Consider the following 25,470-nt stretch of genomic DNA (forward strand, 5'->3'; position numbering starts at 1 on the left):
GTATGCATCTATCAGTTGCATAGTAATAAATTTATTTATACAGTTTTCGTGGTGATGATTTAACGCTTTATAATAAATCTTCCTTCCTTTGAAATTATATCGACTGTAACGTTAATTTATTACCACGATTTTTCGACTTTATTGAACGTAATGTATCAACACAGTCTGAATGTTTCAAGGTTCGTTGTTGATTGTAAAACGACGAAGTTGGATTTCAATAATTTAAGTGGAATGTAACTTTGATAGTATTAGTTTCGAAGGGAAATATATTCAAATATTGTTATACATATGTATGCTATAGCATTGATATGAATAATATGAATAATTATGCAAGAAATAACATTTAATATTTTATGGGGAAAGTATTCTTTCAGTCGGGCGGAATATCCGAAGTAAATTTGCGTTTTATGTATTTCACTGTTTTTATATAAACAAATTTATTCAAACTTATGCACAACTCGAAATTTATTCTAAGATGAGAATGCAAAAATTTAAACAACAATGTTGCGAAGTAACGACACTTAAGACTGAAATAGTATGAGAGTCTAACAAGGTAGTCAAACAGTACGTTATATTTTTTTGCAAACTGCACAACTCTGTGTTAGTATAAGTACCCAAGCAATAGTAAGAATAAATTATGCAATTTTTACGCATTGGAATTGTATATGTATCTTTGTTTACTTTAGGGTACCAATGATGAAAACCAAATATTTCAACATTGGCTTTAGAAAACAGTTGCTTTAGAAAAGTTTGACCCATATAAGAAGGTTGCAATAATATGTACGTTGAATATTGGAAACATGAGCGAAACAATGAAACCAAAAGATTTTATTCAATATTTACACAACGTGATCAGAGTTCATTGTTTTACACCATTCTCTAGATAATTCAACAATACCACAGATAATACACTTGTTTTATAAACACGTAGGAAATACGTAGCACACAATGAATTGTTCATAAATCGTCGTTTTGTTCATAAAAGAAATTTGCTATTATTAAAGCGCGTCCACGTGTACGACGTTGTAATTTCCAATTCTAACGAACGGATCGAAACATTGACATGAATTTTGCTGTTGACGCATAAGAATTCAATGTGTAACATTTTGAATAATACACGAGGGTCTTTGATCGCACTGCGTATGGATTTATGAGGCCCGGTTAAATGGCAAGGTCGATCGACGTAATTCCATATGAGTTAGAATTGAATGAGCCGACAGATAACAGAGGAATATCAAACATATAATTCAATTAATTAGCTAATAGACAGCTTCGTACATTATTGTGCGATATACGCACGCGTGTAATTCTTTTCATTTGCGGTCACGTATCGTATTATCGTTACACGTATGCGATTACAATTCTGTTTCGTCTTTATCATTCGCAAGATAAAGCGAACGGTTCTCTCATCTCTATCTAAAACTATACTTTTAATCGAGCAAATTCTTAAGTAGTATCTGTTGTGTAATACAATGTAACATCCTGTTTGACAGTTACAAATAGAGGAAGGTCTTAATATTTACGAACTTGTTTAACATGTATACAAAAAATCGTTTTATTTTAAGATAATCATAATAGTAATGGGCTTTATAAATTTTTTTCGCTACTATATTACATATGGCAATAAATATTTTAAAAAGTTGGAAAAAATATTCTACAATTATCTTCACAGTACTACAGTGTAATGTACTTTTTCGTTTATGTATATACATTTATACAAACTTATGCTTATACAGAATTAAAAACCTGCTTATTAATAAATGTAACATTTTTGTAAAAATTTAATAGTACAGTTTTCGATATTTAGTGAAAAAGTGATGTGATATACATACATTTATTAGTCTGGCAAAAATGAACGGTTCTCTTGCGTTACAATTTACTCGTTGGTATTTCATTGTTTTAAAAAAATTATGGAAGCTATTGCTCTTTTTTTTTTTTATTTTAAGATCACAGAATAACTAGTTTTATTATTTTTATTCTCATTGCTAAATTTAGTTGTAAAAAATTTTCCAACGCAACGCATTAGGTAGTCTAAACAATAGTCATGTTTTGTTTACAGCGATTCCCCGTATTTTTTAACGTATCAAACTTATATCCTCGGATATGTTCTATCAACATATGAACAGTAAGAAATAACAATTTAAAAAGAAAAAGTGCAATCTCATAAAATATCATATTCTGCAATCACATACAAAACTCTTACTTTAAAGTATAATTATTGTGTTAATGTTTTGTATACATATGTTAATGAAAATTGCACAATGTTAATTGTAAGTCTCTGTGTGTTATTTATAATAAATTGAGCTTTATACAAAAAGTTTAATTTATGTAGTTTGAAAAAATATGAATGATTTCAACTTTTCTCTTAACGAACAACAACCACACGAACTTATAGTGTACAATACAGATTAAAATTGAAATTAAATGTACATTACCCATGGCAATTTATACATTTGCTTTGTTGAAAAAATAAAATTTTACAATGAATTTCAATGAAATTGAAAAATACATTTCAATTCGATATATGTATTTACATACCTCATAACTAATTTCCTTGAACTTCCATAGTATCATATACATATATAGTACGTTATTTCTGAAGTAACTGTTTTAAATAAATGTCTAATTCAAAATATATATGTTAAGTGCGTATTCTGTTTAGAAAGATACATCAAGATGTTTTGTGCATGTTCACCAACATGTAGCAAGTATCAATTAGTGAACAATGGCGGATATACCGGTTTTTAAATTATAACAAAGAAGTGGTACACATCATTGTAGATCCAATTATACAGAAACCTATGAAGAGGTATAATGAAACACACAACAAAGAAATAATATTCTGCATGATAAGAGCGATACCCATTATTATTTTAAGTACTCCAATGAAAAAAGCAACATTATAATAAATTACACAATATAGCAAAAAAGAAAAGGAGTAAGATAATGCTCATAGATAGGGTTATCATATTTTAGAAAAGATAATTCAGGACATTTTGTGAAATACTAATTTTAATATTTGGAGAGTCTATTTTATTTGAAAATATCCACTTCCTTATCATCTCTCCAGTGATAACATTAATTAGCTTTCGTGTACCTCTTCTTTTTTTGTTTGTTTGTATACAATAACAATTATTCTCTTTCAACTTTTAAAACTATTTGTTTAAAAAAACTCTAGATCTGGATGTAATTAAGAATTTTGGACGTCTGGTAACCCTAGCCATAGGAGACAATTTTATAACTGTAAAAGTACAAAAGCTTACATTGGCTTCAAAGATTATTAGCTGGAAGATTATTATTGTTATCAATGTGCAAAAATTAATAAGAGAAAATGTTAGAATGTTATCTCAGAAAATAAGAAAAATTATAACACAAACAAAATATATTTTTATCGATATGCACCACTTTGTTTTAAGTATTAGGCTGAGCTTATTTTACACAACACCGACATAGAAGAATACATGGAAGTACCTATTTTTAATACTGAACTGGATTGAATATACCTACATAAATAGTGGTTACTAAAGTTATAACACTGTATTCGAATAAACGGTTTCGTAAAATATTTTACATTTTTTTTCAATTAAGTGCAATGCCAATTTCCTTCTAGAATTTTTAATTGGTTTAAAGAGCATGTCAACTCAGGAATTCATTGATCTTTTTGAATGCAACATATGTTTAAAATACGTTTAAAAATATTGATTCAAATGTTTTGCATATAAAATAATGTTTCATACTGTTATAATGTAAGTAATAATCTGTACACTTCGTTTGGTCACTTCAATATCGTATGTACTAATGAGTTTAAAAATATTTGTTTCAAATATAGCATGTTGTATATAATTAGAATCAATAACTAGAACTCCTTTTTATATTACATAAAGTAAAAGATAATTTACCACCTGAAACTACGTACTAATAGCTATGCCTGGTTAGATCTCCTACTTCTGCGAGAAGAACTTGCAAATAATGGACGTGGTTTGTATAAGTCATCGCTTGAATAACGTTGACTGCTTCTATGCCGGCTGCAATTACATAACAAACTAGTTACATCATGAAGAGTAAAGCAAGATTCGTATTTCAAAGGAAGTAATACTTCTATTCCTAAAAAGGAAGTATGTACAACTCTTTACACTGTATACTGTACATACTTTTAATTTTCTTTAGATAGGTTCCTAATTGTTTGATAAAATAGTTGCTCGTAAATGAAAAGAAAAGATTTAAGTCATAGAATATTTTTAATTTATTATATGTACAAAAATAAATGCTCCTAGGATTCTGTATGAAGAAATCCAGATTATTTTAGGATACAAGAATGTGAAAACAGAGGGAAATATTAACGTCAAAGATTATTATTCTACATACCCCTTGTCTTCTTTAATTAAATTTGATGATGGTATTTTTTCACTAGTTGCAGATACATCGCTTTCTGGGCTTAGGGGCATAACAAAATTTTCTCCATTTAGTAGTCCTTGTGGAGCACATATATTTGCTTGTAATCTTTGCTTTTTCGGTCCAATAAGTTTCCTTTTCTTTATAGTGTTCAAAACATCCTCGCTCGGTAAGTTCAGCGCTTTTTTATGGCCATCGTTGTTATTATTCGTGTTATTTAATAATATATCTGACAATGGACTAGTCGAAAGTTTACGTTTTGGCAAAGGAGGAGCCATAGCTTTCGGTATCGAAGATACAACTTGGCCACCTAAACTTTCTATTATGTCTTCTAAGGAACTATTTTCTACTAATTCCAGTGATTCTAAGAAATTAGAGAATTTTTCGGATTTCTCATTGTCTGCTTTGAAATAACGACAGTCTTCATTGTCTTCGGCCGTCATCGAGGTAGATTCTATAGCCTGAGATTCATTGTTAGCATGTACCAGATGATATTCTTCAGCTATATCTCTACATACATGTTTACCGTTTTCAGCATTTTGAAAAATACGTTCGTCTCTGGACGTTTCTATATCTTTTTTCTGTTTCAAATGACTCGTACAATCTTCTTCAGGACTTGGTGTATTTGCCTGGTCCATTGCTTTGTCTTTGTTAGTCTCCTCGGGAGTAGTACAAGAAGAATTTACTTCTCGACATTTTACACTTTTCTCTATTTTAGATGTACCAGCTTCTTGCGACATTCTTATCTTCTTGGAATCTACATTTCGATGATCATCCTTCTTAGACGGCGAAAGTTCTTCATTTTCCAAGTCTTCACCCTTTTTATCGCTGCTATACGTTGTTTGTTCTAATCTCTTATTGGGAAGTGTTTCGCACAATGATTTTTGTATGCATAGTTCCATGTCTGATAATTTCAGCTTCAAGTCAGAGTGCACTTCTAGTAGATTCTTTGCGCCTGCTTCACTTTGTAACATCATTATTGATCTTTCTTCTAATGTTAAATTAGTGTGATTTTCAGGATACGGCTCTTCATATTCTTCATCGGGAATTTCTATTATTTGAACACGTTCTTCATCTGGTACACTTTCAAAATTGTCATTATTCGCAGAGGTGGGTTGCGTTAGAGGTTCTACTTTATGTTGAAGTTTCTTTTCTATCTTTTTATTTTCTTTGAGCTTCTGCTTTTCTATTTGTTTTCTAATTTTCATTAACTTCTTAGCTTCATGTATATTCTTAGCAAATTTTGGTTTCTTCAGTTTCACTTCTTCTGAAGCGTCATTGTCTTTACTATGTAATGCTCGTTTCTTCAAAGGTAAATTAACATCGTTCAATTCTGATTCTTGCTTAATATGAGTTTCATAATTACTGCTATCATCTGTTTTGTACTCTGCATTGTCAAACTTATAATCTGGCTGTTCTAATGATAATCTTAAATCATTTGTATGTGTTTCTTCCATATTATCCGATGTTTCGCTACTAGAATTGCTAATATGATTTGATTCTTTGGACGAGGTCGACGAACCTGACTTATTACTGCCGATATTAGTACTAGAATTACTAGACTGTGAGCTTTTACTGCTAGACCCGTTTGAACCATCTCTGTCTGTCGAGCGTCGATCGTTCGAATTCTTTCTTAAACTAGAGTGATCATCTTTTGACTTGGATTTTTTCTCTTCCCTTCGCTTTTTGTCCTTACCTTGCGATTCACTTTTACTATCCTTTTTGTTATCTAGTTTTTCATTTCGAATAGAATTTTTATTTTGTATCTGATTCTTTGTATCTTTTTTGCCATTTATCTTCTCAGTGCTTGTCTTGACATCTTTCTTAACTTCAGATTTCTCCGTTTTCTCATCCTTCTCGGTTTTAATAATCTTTTTTATATCCTGTTTGTCAGATTTTTCAGTTAAATCTGATTTAGTACTTACATGATTTCTCGACTTTACATCTTTCGAACTACGTTTTTCATCCCGTTTACTTTTATCTTTTGATTCGTTTCTTTTTTCCTTTCCGTCGACCTTCTCCGACGATTTAGTAACTTTAGTTTCATTGGAGCTTAATGTCGAACTTTTGGAAAAAGAACTTTTACGATCTTTTTTATAAGATTTTTTATCTTTAGGTGAATCTTTCTTGTCTTTATTCTCCTTATTCGGTTTTGTTTCTCTGTTATCTTTGTTTAACTTTTCCTTCTCTGTTAATTCCTTTTTCTCTCTCAGTTCCCGAATTTTTTCTTTATAGAGATCTTTCAGATCTTTTCCTTCCTTACTAACACTATCCTTTTTATCTGTTTCCTTGATCTTGTCTTCTTTTACCTTCGTGTAATTATCCTTCTCCAAGTCTCTAGTTTTGTCAACGCTGTCCTTTGGTTGATCACTTTTTTCTTTAGACTTACTTTTCTCATTCTTATCATATTTTGTACTGCTATGACTTCTTTGCTTTTTTTTGTCGCTACTTCTGTCCCTATGATGTTTTCCATCTTTCACATGATTCTTGTCTCTTGATTTTGATTTAGATTCGCTGTCTCTACTTCTGTCTCTGTGTTTGTGTTCGTACTTATCTTTTACGCTACTATCTGTAGCATCACGAGAATTCTCTTTAGAAGATAAACTGTATTTATTATTTTTAGAATCTTTAACATCTTGTATATCTTTACTTTTATTTAATTCAAAAATATTTTTACTTTTATTCTTATTAGATTCATAGTCTCTGACAGCTTTAAAATTGTCTTTAACATTTTTAACATCACATTTGTCTCTATTGACTTCATCCTTCAACGCGTCGTGTATGGGCGTCGATGCATGGTTCGAAGATCCAAAGTCTGTTACGATCGACAATCGAGAGTCGGAAGAAACTTTGCTTAATTGTGAATCTTGATTGCTATAATCAAAATGATCTCGTGACAGTTCATTACAAAAATCAGGACTTCTAGATCTATGACTAGTTAATTCTGATATTCCAGATAAGTGTGAATCGTTGGAAATATTATATTCATTCAAATTCATAATATCTATTGGTTCGAAGGTAGGACTATCTTCTTCCTCCTCTTCCGTCTTATCATCTGATTTGCCAGATGTATTTAAATTTAAATTGCTATCAGTCTTATGAAGATTTTTATCACTTTCGAACAATGATTTTTCCTCGAACGAGATTTGTCCATTTTCTGAAGCATTATCTTTATTATTCTCATTAGAAACTTCTTCGTCCTGTAATTTCTCATCATGAAACAATTTCTCTTCCTTTGTTACCTCCAAACCTTCCATCGCATCCACAGACTCTAAGGATACATCTTTCAAACTATTTTTATCGGACTCCGGTGACACAGGATCCAAATCTTTGGGTAGTAAGTCTTTAAGGCCACAAGCACCATTTTTTTCTTTTGTTTTAGGTCTCTCTATGCCCAGATACTTGTACACTACGTCTTCAATGTGATGCATAAAAACCGAATAGACCTTTGGATGTACTACTTGATCTACTATACGCTCTACACCGGCATCCAAATAAGGAGCTTCGTGGATGTGTTTGCGTAAAGTCTCCCGTAGTTGGTTTTTGTTTAAATCTGGCTTCCATGATTGTTTACTAAGGAAGGAATTTACAGATCCTTCGACTCTCGTACGTAAATTCTGATATGCTGGCTGCAATCAAAGCAACAGGGATTGTAATGAAAAGTAATTTTACAAGATCAATCACTGAAAGCAAATTCTTTGATTTTCATTTAAAATATTAAGACATTAAATGCGGCAATACAAATCCACTTTATGCAATAGATAGAATGATATTAAACTCTTTAGTAAGCACGTAATATTTAAGCCGAAATTATTTCACCAGAAATGCGTAAGTGATTTTGCAACAATTGTACATTATAAAGGATGAATGTTAAAAAATGTATTTTATACCTTCGTATCAACATCAGCAATACATTCTTTACGAAACTGATCGAAAATCCCTTGGGATTTCACTTCTCCAACGATGTGATCAACTAATCGTAGATCACCCGCCAACAACGTGTTGGATAAGCCCAACTCCATATTAACAAGGCTATGTAAAACAATGATAATTTACTTGAACACTAAACAATTATACATTTTCATTGCTCGGGACACCTTCTGAAACAGTATGCAGCCATACTCTTCTGGCTTTACATCTAGGTTAAACACTGTACGCAGCTGTATGCGTAAATGAATAATAATCAGTGATACCAATCCTTCTGCTTTTTTTATTTACAACATTAAGTATATACGAAAACATAGAAGTGATATTTCGTTCAGTGAAACGTTTTGCAACTGCGTATTTATATTGACACATACGTATTGTAATAAAATAAAAAAGAATTAAAATCACTAGAGAAAACTATAGTATTTGTTATTTAAAATGTAAATTTTTAGATATTCCTATGTAACAATTTAGAACAATATTTAGAACAATTTAGAAATATTATCGTTTTATTTTAAACTTTTTAAATTTGTCGAAACGAGAAATCAATTTCTATATAACTCTTGTTTCTATGTATAAATGACTTCATAAAATTTTAGTTTTCGTATATGTAATAAAAATCGTGATGTAATATCCGAATATGAATAAATATTTTATATTTACTATTTATTATTATATACAGTAACATAATTCTATTGTTCGTATAAATTTGTATATTTTGTTAAAGTAAAGGTAGGTACATAGGTAAGTAGAGACTTTCATAAACGTCAGAGGGAACTCCAATAAACAATCGAGAGTGGCTTGTCCTGATCAGAGGGGAACAGAGAGTGCTCATGCCTGGGGTTTCGACACAGACGAAGTATAGGGGTAAACCAATCACCGTATGGAGTTTCATGCCTCACGATCTGAAATACCGACATCGTTAACAACAACTAGATTTCTTACGCTCTCTACCACCCGATGGCTCGGTTCTGTTCCATGCCAAGCTGCTCGGTTCTTTTCCATGCTAAAAGCTGCTCGGTTCTGTTCCAGGAAAAGCTGCTTGGTTCTGTGCAATGCTAAGGCTGAGCAGATGTCAGCACTATGTCGGGAACGCCGAAAACCCGGGCGTGAGCACTCTCCTATCCTCTCTGTTCGCATCTAATCGAGTAACTATATATATATAGTCTGTGGTATCGACTAGGATATCGGTTCAGTCTGTCACAAACATAGGATACGGGATTTTTGTTCCTTCGGGATTGCATTAGTCCTATATATATATATACAAGTGAATTTCTTGCCAGGTTTGCAAGTAATGCTGTCGTAACGCTCACTCGAAAAAATTGTATCGCGCGTAAGACAGCAATTTGGTTTCTTGCACTCTCTGCGATCCTCCCCTAGGAACGGCAATATTTTGTATGCACCAACTCCTTTGGTCATTTACGTTGTCCGAAACTACGCAGACGTGTGATCCGCAATGGCGGAAACAAATGGGGACGCGAATTTGAACACGAAAAATGGGAACTTTATCTGCGGCGTCGTCGAAGGTATAAAACCCGCTATTAACCGGTTCGAAATCGACGTATTTGGTCATCGTTTGCGATGCTCTCACATAGGAGGGGGAAACCATTAGAATACGCTACCGCTACCATGCTACATTCTACAAAAAATACAATTTTTTATTACAGGTTTCTATGGTCGGCCTTGGACCACTGAACAGAGAAAAGATCTGTTTCAAAAGCAAGTATCTTTCACTTACACTGATTCGCACACAAAGAATCAAATCTACTATATCAAGCTATCATTTTAACACATCAAATGCCACACCGGTACTTAGAGACCGGTCGTAAACTTTTCATTTATGCAGCGTTGGTTCCTAAGACATACTTTTATGTTTATGCTATACCGCTGCTCTAGCTTTGGTTTATGCATGTAGCATTCCCTACTTGATGATAAAATAGACTTGACATCTAATGAGTTAAACAATTTTCAGATTAAAAAAATGGGGAATGGATTCGTATCTGTATGCCCCAAAAGACGATTACAAGCATCGCGCGTATTGGAGAGATTTGTACACTGTAGAAGAAGCAGAACATTTGACTGGTTTGATAACAGCAGCTAAAGACTGCGGTATTACTTTTTATTATGCCCTGTCGCCGGGATTAGATATCACTTATTCAAGTACAAAGGAAGTTACTATATTGAAAAGGAAACTAGAGCAAGTCAGCCAGTTTGGTTGTATTGCGTTTGCATTATTATTCGATGATATAGAGCCAGAAATGAGTGAAGCAGATAAAGAAGTGTTTCAATCCTTTGCTCATGCACAAGTATGTATTATATGGTCTATTTAGTATGATATATTTTATTCATTCCTGACTGTGGTATTTTTTTCTCCCAATAGGTTTCTGTTACAAACGACATATTTCAACATCTTGGTCAACCAAAATTTCTTTTATGCCCAACACAATATTGTGCGACTCGTGCGATGCCAAATGTAACATCTTCAGAGTATCTTAATACACTCGGTAATAAGTTAGCTCAAGAAATTGATATAATGTGGACTGGTCCTAAAGTAATATCAAGACTTCTAACTGTTGAGTCTATAGAGGAAATAACCGAAGTTTTGAGGAGACCACCAGTTATATGGGATAATTTGCATGCTAACGATTACGACCAAAAAAGAGTATTTTTGGGTCCATATTCTGGTAGATCTCCTGATTTAATCCCCAAATTGAGGGGTGTTTTAACAAACCCCAATTGCGAGTATGGAGCAAACTTTGTAGCAATTCATACTTTGGCTCAATGGAGTAGGTGTAATATAGATGGAAAGAGAGACTTGAGTATGTATTTAATTATATGCAATTCTTAGAGGTGTGCGAGAACCCGAAAATGTTGGGTCGGGACGGGTCGAGAATTTTATTCGAAACCGGGACTTGTCTCGGCCCGATGCCTTCCCAACATTTTCAGGTTCTCGCATGCTCTTTCCACTAATTATTTCATGTTCTATAGATGATTCTGTGTCAGCTGATATAAGGTTAGAAACAGAAACGGAGGATGGTGTGCTTGGCGAAGATGTTCCCTCGACAATGTCGCCAAATATGTATCATCCCCGGCATGCTTTAAGAATCGCCATAAACGACTGGTTACTGGAATTTAACAAAAAACGAGCAGCATGGGGTGTTATAGCAAAACCACAGCCATGTGTGGCTCCAACGATACCAATACCAATCATTCCATCTGTAAATACATGTATGAGTCTTACATCAACTACAACGACCACTGTCTCTTCGACACCTGCAGCAGTGACCAATTCCAGCCATCTTCAAGCATTGGCTGAAGTTTGTTCAACCGTAACATCAACAGAGAATTTCATACCACCTCCTGGTCCAGTCATGAATTCATTAGTATCAGAAACAACTGTTATCAGTGAGCCTATAATTTCATCGATTTCTACTAATACAGAAAACGTGTCGACTACGAATGTTCTATCATCCATAGAACCTATGGATTGTAATACAACACCTAATAATTCTCCAGCACATGCAGCTAAGATTCAAGCAGAAGACGATGTTATGATAGAGAACACATCTGTAAGTCTATCCACATTTCAAAGACCACTTCTTAGCAGGAACATTACCGAAATGTAAAATACTGGTGTTATACCACTCTTTTTGGGTTATACTTTGAAACCCTTATAGAAACCGAAATACCGATATGTTTGCCTATATTTACCAATACTTTTTTCGGTTTTCGGTAATATAATGGTTTTGGTATTCAGGCATTTCGGTACGATATCAATTTCGGTATAGCTTTGCTGGCCTAATGCCGGTTTTAAGTCCCTGCTGTTTAGCAACAATTTAAAAAAAAAATGACATAATTCATTAATATTTTTTGGTAGACTTGCAGCGAAGCTTCCGGCAGTATGCAAGTTGAAGTAGACAGCACTTCCCCCATAGTGAATGGTACACAGATGATTGTGGAAAATGATAGTGAAAATCACGATACTACTGACAATACAGATCAAGAATCTCAAGATTCTATCGACGCTGATAAAAGGTTAACAACAGAAGACCTTTCATTACTATGTGATCTATTTTATTTGCCATTTGAACACGGTGGTCAAGGTATTCAGTTATTACAAGAATTTAATTGGCTAAAAAGCAATGCTCACGTCGTCATGAAAAAGGCAAAAGAGGATGAGAGTGTATCTCAATCAGATGTGAGTAACACAGCTTTCTTATTCGGCAAGTATTTTCGAAGTTCTTGTGTACGTGTGTGTGTGTATTTAATGAAATAAAATTTCAGGTTGAAGAGTGGCACTCGAGAGCGGCAAAAATGAACGATATGTGCAATGCCGTGAACAGACTGTTTCAGCGGCTTACATTCTGTAATAATCGTGAATTGCTATACGATCTCTATTCGTATGTTTGGGATATGAGAGGAGTCGTGTCCCTTTTAAACAGTTATGTGAAATGGTTGGGTAAGTTGCAATATCATTTGTGCATAATATTATTATAACAAACTAAATATATGTTTAAATAATAGTATATAGTAAAGTGGTAGATATATGTTTAGAAGTGAATTAAGAAGAGTATTCCAAATTAAGTCAAAATTAGTACTAGTAATGGTCCACATTATGTTTACAACATAATTTTCGATGTCAATTAAGCATTTCGTAATCCTGTAAAATATATAAAAAATAGCAGTGATAAAGTATATAAAGAAAGTTTGTTCAAAATGGTAATACGCTGGTACAATAATGTGAAAGTAGTTATTCACAACATTTTGCTAGAAAATTATAAAATGTATAACATGTTACCAATTTTTATCTTTTCCACAATTTTTGCATTGTCTTAACTAGAAGAGTGATGTATTTGTTGTGCTACAGATGAGTGCTGTTATCAATTTTTCTCAAAAGTATTATAATTTATTACCTATACTTATATTTCAGAACAAAAGTGTCTCGAGTATTGGTAAGTGTACTGTTCTATTCTTTTTTATCTCACTTAATTTGTCTTTTTACGAGGAGGATGTTATTATACCCTAAATAACGAAAACTACAGCAACAAAACATTTATAATAATTACAGTTTAGAAAAATGTTAATAATGTTAAAATATCTTAAATATACATATAATGTTTTAGAACATTTCTTTCTGCTTCCTATAGAAGAAATATTTATTTAAAATGTTACAGTGATTTATAGTATGATCACGCTAGACATCCTTGTAAAATGACATCATTATACAATCGTAAAACACATAAAAACATGAACTACTAACTCCGAAAGTTACTGATGTCTTGTTAACTTAATTTCAACTCAACCTCTTCTATTCTTTCGTATTCGCTTTGTAGACGTAATAATTGGACAGTAAAAAGTAAGTTTTTTTTTATCACATGTAAAATGTGTATTTTACCAGCATTACTCTCCAAATACTTGTTCTAATTCGCGGTACGTAAATGAATATTGTTGGACTACAGAAAAAATTCTAAAAGATCCTAAAGAATGTAATCAATTCCATTGTTCGATGCAATAGATTATCTTCTAAGCATCGAAGAAGTAAACAGACGTCACTAATAGTTGGAATTAAAACATTTCATGGATCGCTTATCTGTGAAATTGCATTTGTACATTTGTTTCTGCGCTTTAGAACCAAATGTACCGCGTGGCGCGCGAAAACGGACAAGCACGGTTGCCGTAAGTCAAAATCGAAATTAGCTTTTTAAGCGTAACTCGAATTTGCTCTTCTTATTTCTCAACATATCCATATTACCTAATACACGCACAGACTGTGTACACAATTGCTGAATACGTAATCTTTTGTACAAAACTAAAAACAGCAACTGAATAATTCATTCTACACTTGAAACTAACTTGATAATATTCTTTTAAGTTTCATTGTACAGAGATCTTTTCATGAGATAATTTTTTTCTTTCTCGACTGACGGCTTCCTACATATAATTCTGTTGGTATGAAATCAGGTCACAGCAGTTCTCATACTTTTTTTTAATGTTACCTAAAATTTGTATATGTGAATATTATTAACGATCGCATACCTATTTGTTTCCTAAAAATGAAGAGAATTGATGCGACTTGTTGGCGCGGTACTTGGCGAAACAATTTTCCGTAGCAAACACTTTCTGGAAAACTATTTAACAGCATCAATGTGGACCTGAACAAATACTGTGTTTCAAATAACCTCATGCCAGCTATTAACATATTGGCCGACTTTCTTTCACAGATAATGTTTGGCAGGAATTTATTCGTTACATTAACATTGCACACTTTGGAAATTTTTTTCTATAATTAAGAATGTGTGAAAGAGGGAAGTAATCTGTAGCGAATAACTTTTGCCAACAATATAAGTGTATGAGGAACAGTACAGCTTCAATTCACTGACTAACGTGCATTTCTGTGTTTTCTGTCTTGTTGATAGCGTTTGGCAGATTCCCGTCAACGATGACATCATTTACCCAGGGAAGCTACACATGTATGCGATTCACCAGTCTGAGTAATCCAACAAAAAGCGCGCGTCTAACAAAGCTTCATCCCGACGAAAACGATTGCATATTATTAGTTCGTGTTTGAAGCTTTGTAAAGATCATTGCAATTAATGTAAACAAGAGATTTGCGCGTAGAAGCAGCGTTCTGATGTCTAGAAGGATCTATGTGTACTCAACACAAATACCTTTTGTACCTAAGTTTAATAAAGTAGACACACTTTCTCATTCTGCAAAAATTATTAAAATCTCTAGTGCACGGAATGTTTATAAATGCACTTTGATTTTTGTTCTATTTTATACGATTCACTTATGACAATAATATGTTGTAATACATTCACTTTGCTACGGTACAAGATTTATATGTATATATATATATACATTTTTACATTTTTCAGACAAATAATTTTTCTCAATCGTGTGTATAGCGAAATTAAAATTTAGGACGAATTTTTGCATATAAAGTGGGTCTATCTGCAACTTCTCTGATATTGGCAAAGTTAAGACAAAACTTTGTGAACTAGTACGAGCTTTCCCTAATTATTTTACTAGTCACGTACAGCCTGCAAAAGTTGTGTCGATATATATTTTTTTTAATTACATCTCAAAATCTGCAAAGGTTTTTTTTTATTTACCATGATGGATAATATTTTTCAGAATTGATGTTTTTATTGGTTTTGTGAGAACATCTTATGTAGGTTGAAGATGACTAGGAAACATCTTCCTTTTGCCAACTTGCCTGTACTAATTTCTTTTAGTTCCAGAATCTATATTCTTTTCAGGAGTAATAGTACTTTTATTTCAGGCGCATTTTGGCAAACTGGATTACCATTCCACTAATCCCATTCTCCTTTCCACTATCCTAAAAATTTATCACTGCGCGAACTCTGGTGCAATATTCTTTAGAAACCATTATTTTGTTGTTGTATCATATTGATATTAATTCGTTAAAATTTAATGACAGCATATGATTATTTAATACTTACAGATTTATATGTATATATTTAAATATGATATACGTAGGAATGAGGTAGATATGAAATACAGTATCATAAGTCTGCCTCATTTATCTTCGTTCTAAAATTCCTTGTTATGTGGACGACTAATTGTTTCACACACACATATACAGTAAATATTTGATGTATTAAAATGTTGCACCATAGTTATTCGATCTGATGAATTTCTTTATCTCGCGATATTATTCTTCCTATTTCATGAATATTGCGAAGGACTTGATATAGCGAGTGAGATAAAGAAAAACGCGGCGCCGTCGATCGAAAGTATACTTATGCATGTACAAATTTAATTAAAGTTAGTGCTCAGAGCAGTGGAAGCCGTATCATACATTTAATAAACTGCATAATCGCGCGTACATAAGCCACACATTTCACCGTTTATTAAGTTTAAATACTGTATCTTTGGGATAGGGTTCTCGAATGGCTGGAAAGAAACTTTTATGAGCGGAGACCAAGAGCCATGGGTCTTCCGAGGAGGTCTTACAGCTGATCTGCAGGTATTTTAATATGTCCTTTTACATTGTGCTTGGTTTTTATCAAATTCTACCTCGAGAAATATTAAAACATGCTTATACTTTGCAGAGATTAATTCCAGTGGATAGTGGAAATGATCTATTCGTTTACAAAGCACCAGAAGTGCCCAGTAGTAAGATCTATACGATTAGGCCTTACTTATCTAGCGACGAAGAAGGAGTTTATGCTGTATGCAATAAACTTTATGGTTCTACAATGTCATCTGCATTAGCAGATAGGTACTTGAAACGTTTTAAAGTTTAAATAACCTCTGTTAATTATTATTAATCAACAACTATGTATCGCTACCCATTTTCACTGCAGGTTGGTCGGTGGTTTCCTAACTTTAAGTACAGAACTGTGTATGGTTGTTGAAGATGAGAGCGGTATAGTGGGTTATGCATTGGCTGCCTTGAACGTGAAGACTTACTACCAAAAGTTAGCGGTTTCTTGGATACCCGAGTTACGTTTGAAGTACCCACTAGATGACAGTATAAATGATATGCCACAAAATGTTCAGGTACTTAATATTCAAATAACGTTTTCGAAATTAATTTTGCTAATTTATTAATACCGGAAATATGTCTTTAGGATGCCATACGATACTTTCATTCATTCGTCCCGGACGTGTCTGAACAATTGTGCAGGCAACATCCGTCAACACTTTTGTGCACAGTGTTGCCATGTTTGACAGACCAGTCTGTCCCTAAAAGACTAATTACATGCATTCTCGCTGCTCTGAGAGCAAATGGTAAATACTCTATGAAGTTATTGTTTAGTTATTGTACAAACAGTCGATCTAACTTTATTACTTCTTGCAGGTTCATTCGGTGTACATACCACTATGTCAAGTACGGAGAAAGAGACGCAGGAGTTTTATAGCAAATTGGGCTTTGTCGATTTGAATCCAGCGCATGAGGAACAGTCCGGAATCAAAACTATGTGTCGAAGTTTCTAACAGAGAGTGAGCACACCAGTGATATTTGTGAATAAGGTTTACTTGCTCGGGTCATCATCGAAGAAAACTTCTAATGTTTAGAAGTATTCGAGATGGTATAGAAATACGATAATCTCTAGAACAATCCGTGGACATTTCTGTGTTTGTCCTATTTTACAAAGATAGAATATTATCCGTCAAAAGAAATTGCTATCGTTTTTCTGAGAGAAAGAGAAAAAAAAAAAAAGAAAAATCACGGGAGAGGTTCCGCATCACACGCCCATTGATAAATCGTACTCGCTTTCTGAGAACTGTCCCAGAACATCTGCCTTCTTGAATTAGAAAATCACCTAAATGTGTTTAACAATATACGCGTACATATGGTGTATATACCGTACAAAAAGAATAGGAGTAACGAAAGAGATCGCGGGGACAAAAGTGTGAAACGTGCAATAGTATGGATTACTGGAGGAAGGCGAAATGGAATAGAAAAAAGGAGAGTATGTTGATTTTATAAAAATTTGCATTTGTGTGTTAGATTGCTATGGAACTTTAGTGTATCTGGTATGCTTGTGTATTAAATAGATTAGATTTCTTAAAAAGAATGTATATAACGCGTGTTGAACTGTCTACGGTGAAAACAAATGCCAGTGTGTCTGTACATGTGTGTGTGCGTGTATGCGTGTGTGTGTGTGTCTATTCGAGTGATAAATTATCGAAGCTTTTTAACTCATTGAAGGATATTTTCTTATTGAAATCGATCACGCGCGCGGATAACTGTGAACAGAATGAATGGAAATTTAGTTTTTCGAAATACTTATTTGTTACAAGAATGCAAGGCACAAAATGTAGTTTTAACATCTGGTTCGAGTTTCTTAAAAAAAGGCTACCTAATCCCATAGGTATTTTACTGTCTCATAATTAAACATTTTACTGCGACGTGTACATAGTTGGTCCTTAAAACGCCCGCTATGAGGCCTTTATATTTTCAACATTATTATTCTGATAGTATTGTTTTTTAATCGCGGAGACATCGGTATTACCAACGACTTCCTAATTGGCTCTATGCTTGCAATATGTATATATACATATGTGTACATATTGCCACAGAATGTGATATGTAGGATTCTCTAGGAAAATAGTAATTATTTCATTACCACCCAAATGTAACAATACAGTTAACTATTTATAAACTGAATGAACGGGAGTTATACATTTTATATAATCATTTGTTTTAATATTAAGTTCGTTACCATCAGTAGTAACGGAATCCTGAAACGTGAAACAAAATCAATAAACATTGAAATATCAAGAAATTAATGAGCACTTAGATTGTTGCATCACTGATTAGAAAACTAACAAAAATTAGTTATCTGTACTGTTTTGAATGCATCAATGTATCGGATGTACAGAACCAAAAGATAGAAAGTAACCACAGATTTGAAAGAAGATATGCGCACACATGAAAATGGGAGAAATAAAATAAAAAATGAAGATCTTAGATATTTGCCTTATAACTACTAAACTACATAACACTACTATAAATACAATCGTATTGAATTGTACTAGAATTTGAAGTAGTGCCATGTACAAAGGGGGCATTGGATCATTGTGAAAATGATTTAAATCGTTCGAATCTATTTAAATTCGGTCCCCGTTTTGTAACCATTTGATACTCGCAGAATTTTCACGATGATCACATGAAGAGAAATATGTTACACTGACGGGAAGACTGGAAAACTATTTTCTTCTTTACATTTACCGTCACATTTACACGATTCTTAAGTACTTCTTATCATCATGTTTCTCGTGTACTAAGCATATCTATGTATTTATTATCTACAGAAAAATGAATAGAAATTAATTTTATAACACTACTGTTGCAAAAGAATTTTTTTTAATACATATGTTTTTAACTTTGACATTACTTGAATATCAAATCTTACAACAATATTTCCAGTTGTCTCGTCACGTATTCATAAGTAATATAATGTTTAGTTAACACTATGGAACAACATGTGATTACTACCGTTTTATTTAAATAAAAATATGAAGACTGATACTCGTGGCGTAGTCAAAATTGAAAAGCAATCAAGATTGCAATGGGATAATGATTTCAATACGAATATTTTAAATCTTCAGAGACGTTGTTGCAACGTCGTTATAGTTTTGTAACTTTTTGATTTCATTTTGAAATTGTAATATCTGGAATTTTAAGGAAATATGTCGAATTAGAAGATTCGTAAAATCTACTTTTCCTCTATAATGATCATAAAAAAAAACATTTATGAAAATCATATTGAATAAATACCTTTTCTATGTCCTTTTTCAGTAGACTTTGTTTAGTTCTCGGGCTTACCACATCCATGGTGGTTTTTATATCCAAATGATTCAAAGATTCCAACAATTTATTAATTGTTATATTAATATCTCTGCAACAAAAGTACATTTAAAATTAATTTCTAATGAAATACTTTATTGTTTGCTATTAGGTAGAATTTTTTACTTACTTTGGTGGATTGAATTTCTGTTTATCTTTCCCTTTTAATGTTGGAGTTTTCTAATATTTAAATAAATGAATATCAATTTTGACAAATTCGTAAACAAAAGTTATACATTTAACTTACCGATTTGGGTCCTTGCTTGAATATGGAATTATAATCTTCTAAATCAAATCCAAAAGGAATATCATCTACAAATTAAAAATTTTATACAATTTATTACCTAACAATAATGTAAAACAAAATGGTACCTCCGCTTCTTCTCATTGCCTTTTCTATAGCTATGTTAAAACTTCTTCTATCCTGCCTCCATTTTTTTAAAACATTTTCATCCCTAAGAAACAATTGAATTATTGCAATAACTGTCGATTGCGTAAAATATTAACAGTATTAGAATTCGTACTTTGATTTTTGAAGTATTAAAGCTTGTTTTGCCAATAAATCTCTTGCTTTGGAATACCATAGTATGCGACGATCCTTTGAAGCGTTTGCACCTTTGCTTTCACACCTAAATTATAATAATAAAAGATAGAAAGTGATTTTAATGTTATAAAGTGAATGGTGTTAATGGTATAAAAGATTCATGGTTGGCAAACCTTTTATTTCTCTTAAATTGTCTAATTCTACGTATATACATAACTATATCCTATTCATACATAATTTTTCAATTATATTCATAAATAAATTCACTACTCGTTTATTCCTATATAATTTTTTAAACATGATAACATCCAATCTGGATTATTCAATCTCATTGGGTACAGCTTAAATCTTTTTCTATCATTTGTAATAATGTCAAAACAATGCTCAACATTTCCAATGCTAACATGTTTCGTACAATTTTCCTCCAAAGAATAAGATTTTTCTGTCTTTAAAGGAACAAAGCATTCAGGTTTATTGGTAACTAAATTAACTCTACAATCCTTCTGAATACATTTATAATATGTTTTCAACACCTTTACATTCTGCCTAACATAAAGAGACCTTGGTGATGGACCCATTAATCGTAAAATTTTATTGTCAACTTTATCAGTTTTAGTATCAATACAACTGTCTATTTTACTTCTGTGATCATTCATGGTTCTCAAGCACGTATTCTTTGCCTGTTTGTACGTGTTTTCTGATTTTTCATCTATTTTTGTACCAACTTCTTTTTGCAAGCAGGAGTCACAAAGGATGGTTAAATTCTTTTTAAACAAACAACTGTTTATTAAAGTAGTAGATTCATCACTAGAGTACCTATTACTGGGTTTGTAAGTCTTGCATTTTTCTTTGATAGATGAATTTCTATTGTACCCTTGTAATTTAATAGGTACAATCTTCTTTTTGGAATTCCGCGGAGATTGGTAACAGAGAATAGTCGACAACTTCGGCTCAATTTTGTCTGAAACGTGAAATAAAAGTTGATGTCTTGTTAAACATCCAGGAAAGGAAATATATATATATATACTTCACTGAATCACTTACATTCCTTGAATTCTATTTGATGTTCAGGATGTATTTTGTTCCATTCTATTCTTAAAAATTCCAAAATTGATGTGATCCCTAAGGCTACAATGTCTTTTGGTGGTGTAACGAGTGGGTTTTGTGCTACCTGAAGTGTTTTTAATTTTGGTAAAGTACCTGAAATATAATAAGACCATATACTTGTCAGACTAAATATTCACTGTTAGCGTTATTGTGAAATACACTTTACTCAAAAGAAGATAAATTCAAACAAAAAGGGAACATAAAATAAATATTTATGCATTTTTCTACTTTATTAGATAACAATACGCAGTTGCATAAAATACTGCAAGTACTTTGACCTTGGAATGACCTTGATCCTAATCTCCCTATCTTCCTCTACATGGAAGAACTTTAAAAATTTAACACTATACACTATAATTACTATAATATGCATATGAAGCTTACACAATTCTAGTGGTAATTCCTTTATACAATTTGCCTGTAGAAGAAGAGTTTCTATACACTTGTGTGATTCAATACTATTTGGCAATGATGAAATTTGGTTATTTCTGATATCTAACCATTTAAGATGTTTCAAACAAGTGAACATTTCACCGGGAAGTTCAATTAAATCATTGTCACCCAGATACAGCATCTAAAAGCAAACAAAACTATATATTTAATACGATATAAATCAGTTTAATAATACTATGACCCATACATGATTAATTAAAAAGTTTTACATAAAGATTAAAATAATTTAGTGATGTCATTTAAAGAGAACAATACCCTTAATTGCGAAATTTCATTTAATATTTCTTTCGGGAATTGTTTCAGACCAGTGTTGGAGAAATCTGCAAACGTTTCGTTGCAGACAGGCTCTTTCTTTGTTACTGATGGCAAAGGTGAACTAATTTTCAAAGACTTTACTGATTTCTTTAACGTAATGCTGGATACAATGGAAGCATTATCTGGAAATGTGTCCTCCGCAAATGTTAAACTCGAGTCACTTTCGTTTGTGTCTTTGAAACCATCATCTTTTGTAGCGATGATGGGAATAGTTTTCGAAAATTCCGCGCGCTCTGTTCCAGACTCTGTATTTTTATGAATGTTGTGTTTAACATTTTGACTTGAATCAATTTCGTAAATAATCGAACTCTCATCCGAGTCGTATACATCTTCTATGTCATTGAAAGCTCTTGATGACCGTCGGTATATTTCGCTCTCGATATTCAGCTTCCGGTCGTCATCAGTATCCTTCTACGATAACGAATTATTTTCACCGTATATAGTAGCTTCCGACTTCTTCGAATCATTGTTTAGGATATAGTGTTTCTAAATGTACACAAAGTATTAAAATTAAAAAAATAATTAGAGTACCTGACACTCATCTTCGGATATATTCTCTTCATTAGTGGTGACTGACGTTTGTTCGGTAACCTGTTTCACTTCTTCACTTTTGACATTTTCAATAGATCTGTGAATAGATAAAAACTTTCTACCAGTTGTTTCGGAATTAAGTCCATAATACTGTGTTAATAAATTCTTCGCTAGATCAGACATGACAGAAATAAATCACTAAATATTTACGCTAATAATATCTGCTTCTAGACATTCGGGAACAATACTTTTGACAGTTGTAAGTTACATCGATAACAATTCTTGTTTCTTCATTGCCTAGGTTACACAGATGGTACGTATAATCACAGTGGTATAATACATTATTGTTATTACCACGAAAAGATAGTTTCGATTTCATTTAAAAATGCCGCGCGAAGTAATTCAAGTGACTGCTTCTTTTCATTTGAAACGTACGCATAGTTATGAATTATTTTTGAAAACGAGCTTACAGCAGACTTATTACAATGGTCTTAAATCGAACATTTTAATACCTTATTGGAGATCCATGGTAAATTGACAGGTATCAGGTATCATATACACGTATAAATGTATGTTTAATAAAAGGTTTAATTGTTGCCGTACGGTGGCACATATTTTGAAAAAACTGCAAAAATATGAAAGAGCCGACACGTTTGAAATAATATGTGTAGTATTGTAAAACTTCGCTTTTTATACTTGAATACACTTGAGTCGTCAATCAAATAAAATAGAATGAATGCTTTGAATAATACTTGTAATCACACGGAGTGCGTTTGAAAAACAGTTTACGTTACAACAATCAAAAAGGTCTTCTGTCAACAAATTTCATAAAATTAGTTATCGTTACAAACATAAATTATTTTATTTAAATTTTAAATAAAATTATGAACGATCCAGGAACAAGCGAAGTAATTACAGATAACCTCTGCAAATTGTAAGGGTCATGACAATAACCTCAAATTTACCTTATAAATAATATTGAATTATGTATATGTAGAAAATTTCGAATTCTGTTTAAATTCTGTTTTTAATTGCAGTTGCAGCTCAAATCCTAGAGTATACACTTGTCCGAGATGTGGTATGGGCTATTGCAACGTTGATTGTTATAAGTCTGAAGCACACTTGGAATGTTCAGAGAGTTTTTATAAACAGTGCATAGAAGATGAATTGAAATCTCAAGAGAAAGATCCAGAACTCAAGAAAAAGATGGTTGAAATTCTCAAGAGGGTGCATGAAACGGATGTCAACCATTTTGATCCAGGAAATAATAATGCGAGCGAGAATGAAGAAGATGATGAAGAATTAGAAGGGCAGTTGGATTCGGACGATGAGGAAGATGTAAATACAGTTTATATCTCTGAAAGTGTTCTTGTTCATTGTTGATTAACTTTACTGATTTTATTTATTAATTATAGATCCCAGATTTAGAGAGACGATTACACGATGTGAACTTGGATAATGCAGACGAGTTATGGTCAGTATTAACAGATTCTGAGAGACAGGAATTTGAAGCTCTAGTGAAAAATGGTGAAATAGAGAAATTATTGCCACAATGGGTTCCATGGTGGACTTATCATATTATGAAGAAACTGGTACAAGACATGGATGAAGAAGATAATGAGCAAATAATGGAATATCCTCCTCTGATTGATGTTCCTATATTTAACGAATTGCAGGTGACAGATTATATAATTTACTACATTTAGGTAGTTCTACAATTACAATCAATGTTAAATACTATTTCCTTATCTACAGAAAGCTTCCCCAAATGTTTATTTCAATTTAATAAATGTGGTATATGCGTATGCATACATGGCGAATTATTACAATGGCGACTATTCAAATTGTCCAGTAGAAGCTACAGTTGTGTTTCTTGATCTTTGTGATAACATGAAACTGAATAAAATATATGAAAGTACAGAGTCAGCAATAGCTGCTGTTGTACACAATATTGTTAATGTATGTATTATTGGATTTTATACAATCATTTTGTGCAATTCTGTTATATTTGTTGTTAAAACATTGAGAATTACCATTTTTTGCAGTGTAATTGGTTGCCTCAAGATGAACAAACTCTGCTAGGTTTCAAAGAAGCAGCAAATTCGATAATACAAGGACCAGAGGAGAAAAATAAATATTTCTACGTTGCGACTGCACTTTCTGAATTGCACAGGCTACTAGCAGCAGCAAAGGAGGAAGTATCCAAGCTGAAAAATCAAGCTGGGAGTAATGGATTCTCGAAAACGTTTGTGCAGAGATATAACAAAAATAATATAAATTTGTCAAAAAAATCTCTTTTCTTATGCTGTAAAAAGTTAGAATACTATCTGTCGTGGATTAAAAGTTGCTATGTAAACATGGATAATTAGGTATAAATAAAATTTTTCAAATGATTTTTAAATATCGGAATTCAAATCTTTTCCTTTACCAAGCATTCGACAAAATCAACGGTATTTCATATCGTGCGACACGAAACAGTATAATAAGGTGACTGGCGTACTCCTACATCTCGTCTGTGATATTGGTTCCACAATATTAGTTCCGACCGATACGGTAGGATGTGACACAACATGATAAGGGGGCTCTAGAGCCACGCGGACGTGAGACAAAAACATACATTGGGTGATTGGTCTACTCCTGTACCATGTCTGTGCTTTTGCCAATCTGTATTCATACTGTATTCATTTCAAAACATTTCAACAATTTTTATCATTTAGTTTAGTATATTTTATAATAAAGATTCTCTTCAAACGAAGTATTTTATAGTATACTGATAGGCCTGAAGAAAGTCCTGGTTAGTTATTGATTGCAGCCGGTGATTTTAAATTTAAATTTTGTCTTCGAGAATCGATATCTCGAGCAACGAAACGGTCTG

At 32.6% G+C, this 25,470-nt stretch overlaps 4 protein-coding genes across 9 annotated transcripts; 2 read left to right on the forward strand and 2 right to left on the reverse strand.

Annotated features, from left to right (window-relative positions):
- Positions 1-813: 813 nt before the first annotated feature.
- On the reverse strand, positions 814-8,600 carry LOC143354078 (uncharacterized). The gene is made up of 3 exons (XM_076787816.1): positions 8,283-8,600; positions 4,366-8,021; positions 814-4,025 (listed from the first exon to the last, which is right to left on the reverse strand). Exons 1-3 carry the CDS (start codon positions 8,412-8,414, stop codon positions 3,923-3,925), a joined length of 3,891 nt encoding a protein of 1,296 aa, XP_076643931.1. The 5' UTR covers positions 8,415-8,600; the 3' UTR covers positions 814-3,922.
- An 871-nt stretch (positions 8,601-9,471) lies between these two features.
- Positions 9,472-17,530, forward strand: Oga (O-GlcNAcase). Of its 2 annotated transcripts, XM_076787817.1 has the most exons (13): positions 9,472-9,845; positions 9,987-10,038; positions 10,292-10,625; positions 10,700-11,138; positions 11,308-11,888; positions 12,197-12,517; positions 12,604-12,778; positions 14,736-14,789; positions 16,227-16,312; positions 16,398-16,567; positions 16,653-16,848; positions 16,920-17,079; positions 17,150-17,530. In XM_076787817.1, exons 1-13 carry the CDS (start codon positions 9,776-9,778, stop codon positions 17,284-17,286), a joined length of 2,775 nt encoding a protein of 924 aa, XP_076643932.1. In that variant the 5' UTR covers positions 9,472-9,775; the 3' UTR covers positions 17,287-17,530. The 2 variants fall into 2 exon arrangements, with proteins under 2 accessions (XP_076643932.1, XP_076643933.1); XM_076787818.1 differs by lacking the exon at positions 14,736-14,789 and having other exon boundaries at positions 9,473-9,845.
- Positions 17,399-22,778, reverse strand: LOC143354081 (uncharacterized). Of its 2 annotated transcripts, XM_076787820.1 has the most exons (11): positions 22,596-22,778; positions 22,005-22,475; positions 21,681-21,870; positions 21,234-21,389; positions 21,006-21,150; positions 20,170-20,274; positions 20,018-20,100; positions 19,893-19,957; positions 19,776-19,825; positions 19,577-19,697; positions 17,399-19,470 (listed from the first exon to the last, which is right to left on the reverse strand). In XM_076787820.1, the coding sequence occupies exons 1-11, from the start codon at positions 22,776-22,778 to the stop codon at positions 19,396-19,398; spliced, it is 1,644 nt and encodes a 547-aa protein (XP_076643935.1). In that variant the 3' UTR covers positions 17,399-19,395. The 2 variants fall into 2 exon arrangements, with proteins under 2 accessions (XP_076643935.1, XP_076643934.1); XM_076787819.1 differs by lacking the exons at positions 17,399-19,470; positions 19,577-19,697; positions 19,776-19,825; ... (1 more) ...; positions 20,018-20,100; positions 20,170-20,274 and having other exon boundaries at positions 20,332-21,150.
- LOC143354082 (zinc finger HIT domain-containing protein 2) lies at positions 22,473-24,986 on the forward strand. 4 transcript variants are annotated; one of them, XM_076787823.1, is made up of 6 exons: positions 22,473-22,650; positions 22,827-22,908; positions 23,633-23,933; positions 24,011-24,271; positions 24,351-24,554; positions 24,641-24,986. In XM_076787823.1, the coding sequence occupies exons 3-6, from the start codon at positions 23,676-23,678 to the stop codon at positions 24,962-24,964; spliced, it is 1,047 nt and encodes a 348-aa protein (XP_076643938.1). In that variant the 5' UTR covers positions 22,473-22,650; positions 22,827-22,908; positions 23,633-23,675; the 3' UTR covers positions 24,965-24,986. The 4 variants fall into 4 exon arrangements, with proteins under 4 accessions (XP_076643938.1, XP_076643937.1, XP_076643939.1 ...); XM_076787822.1 differs by lacking the exon at positions 22,473-22,650 and having other exon boundaries at positions 22,769-22,908; XM_076787824.1 differs by lacking the exons at positions 22,473-22,650; positions 22,827-22,908 and adding an exon at positions 22,974-23,136.
- Positions 24,987-25,470: the final 484 nt, after the last annotated feature.

This window comes from Halictus rubicundus, chromosome 5 (genome assembly GCF_050948215.1).
Source record: "Halictus rubicundus isolate RS-2024b chromosome 5, iyHalRubi1_principal, whole genome shotgun sequence".
Lineage (NCBI taxonomy): Eukaryota > Metazoa > Arthropoda > Insecta > Hymenoptera > Halictidae > Halictus > Halictus rubicundus.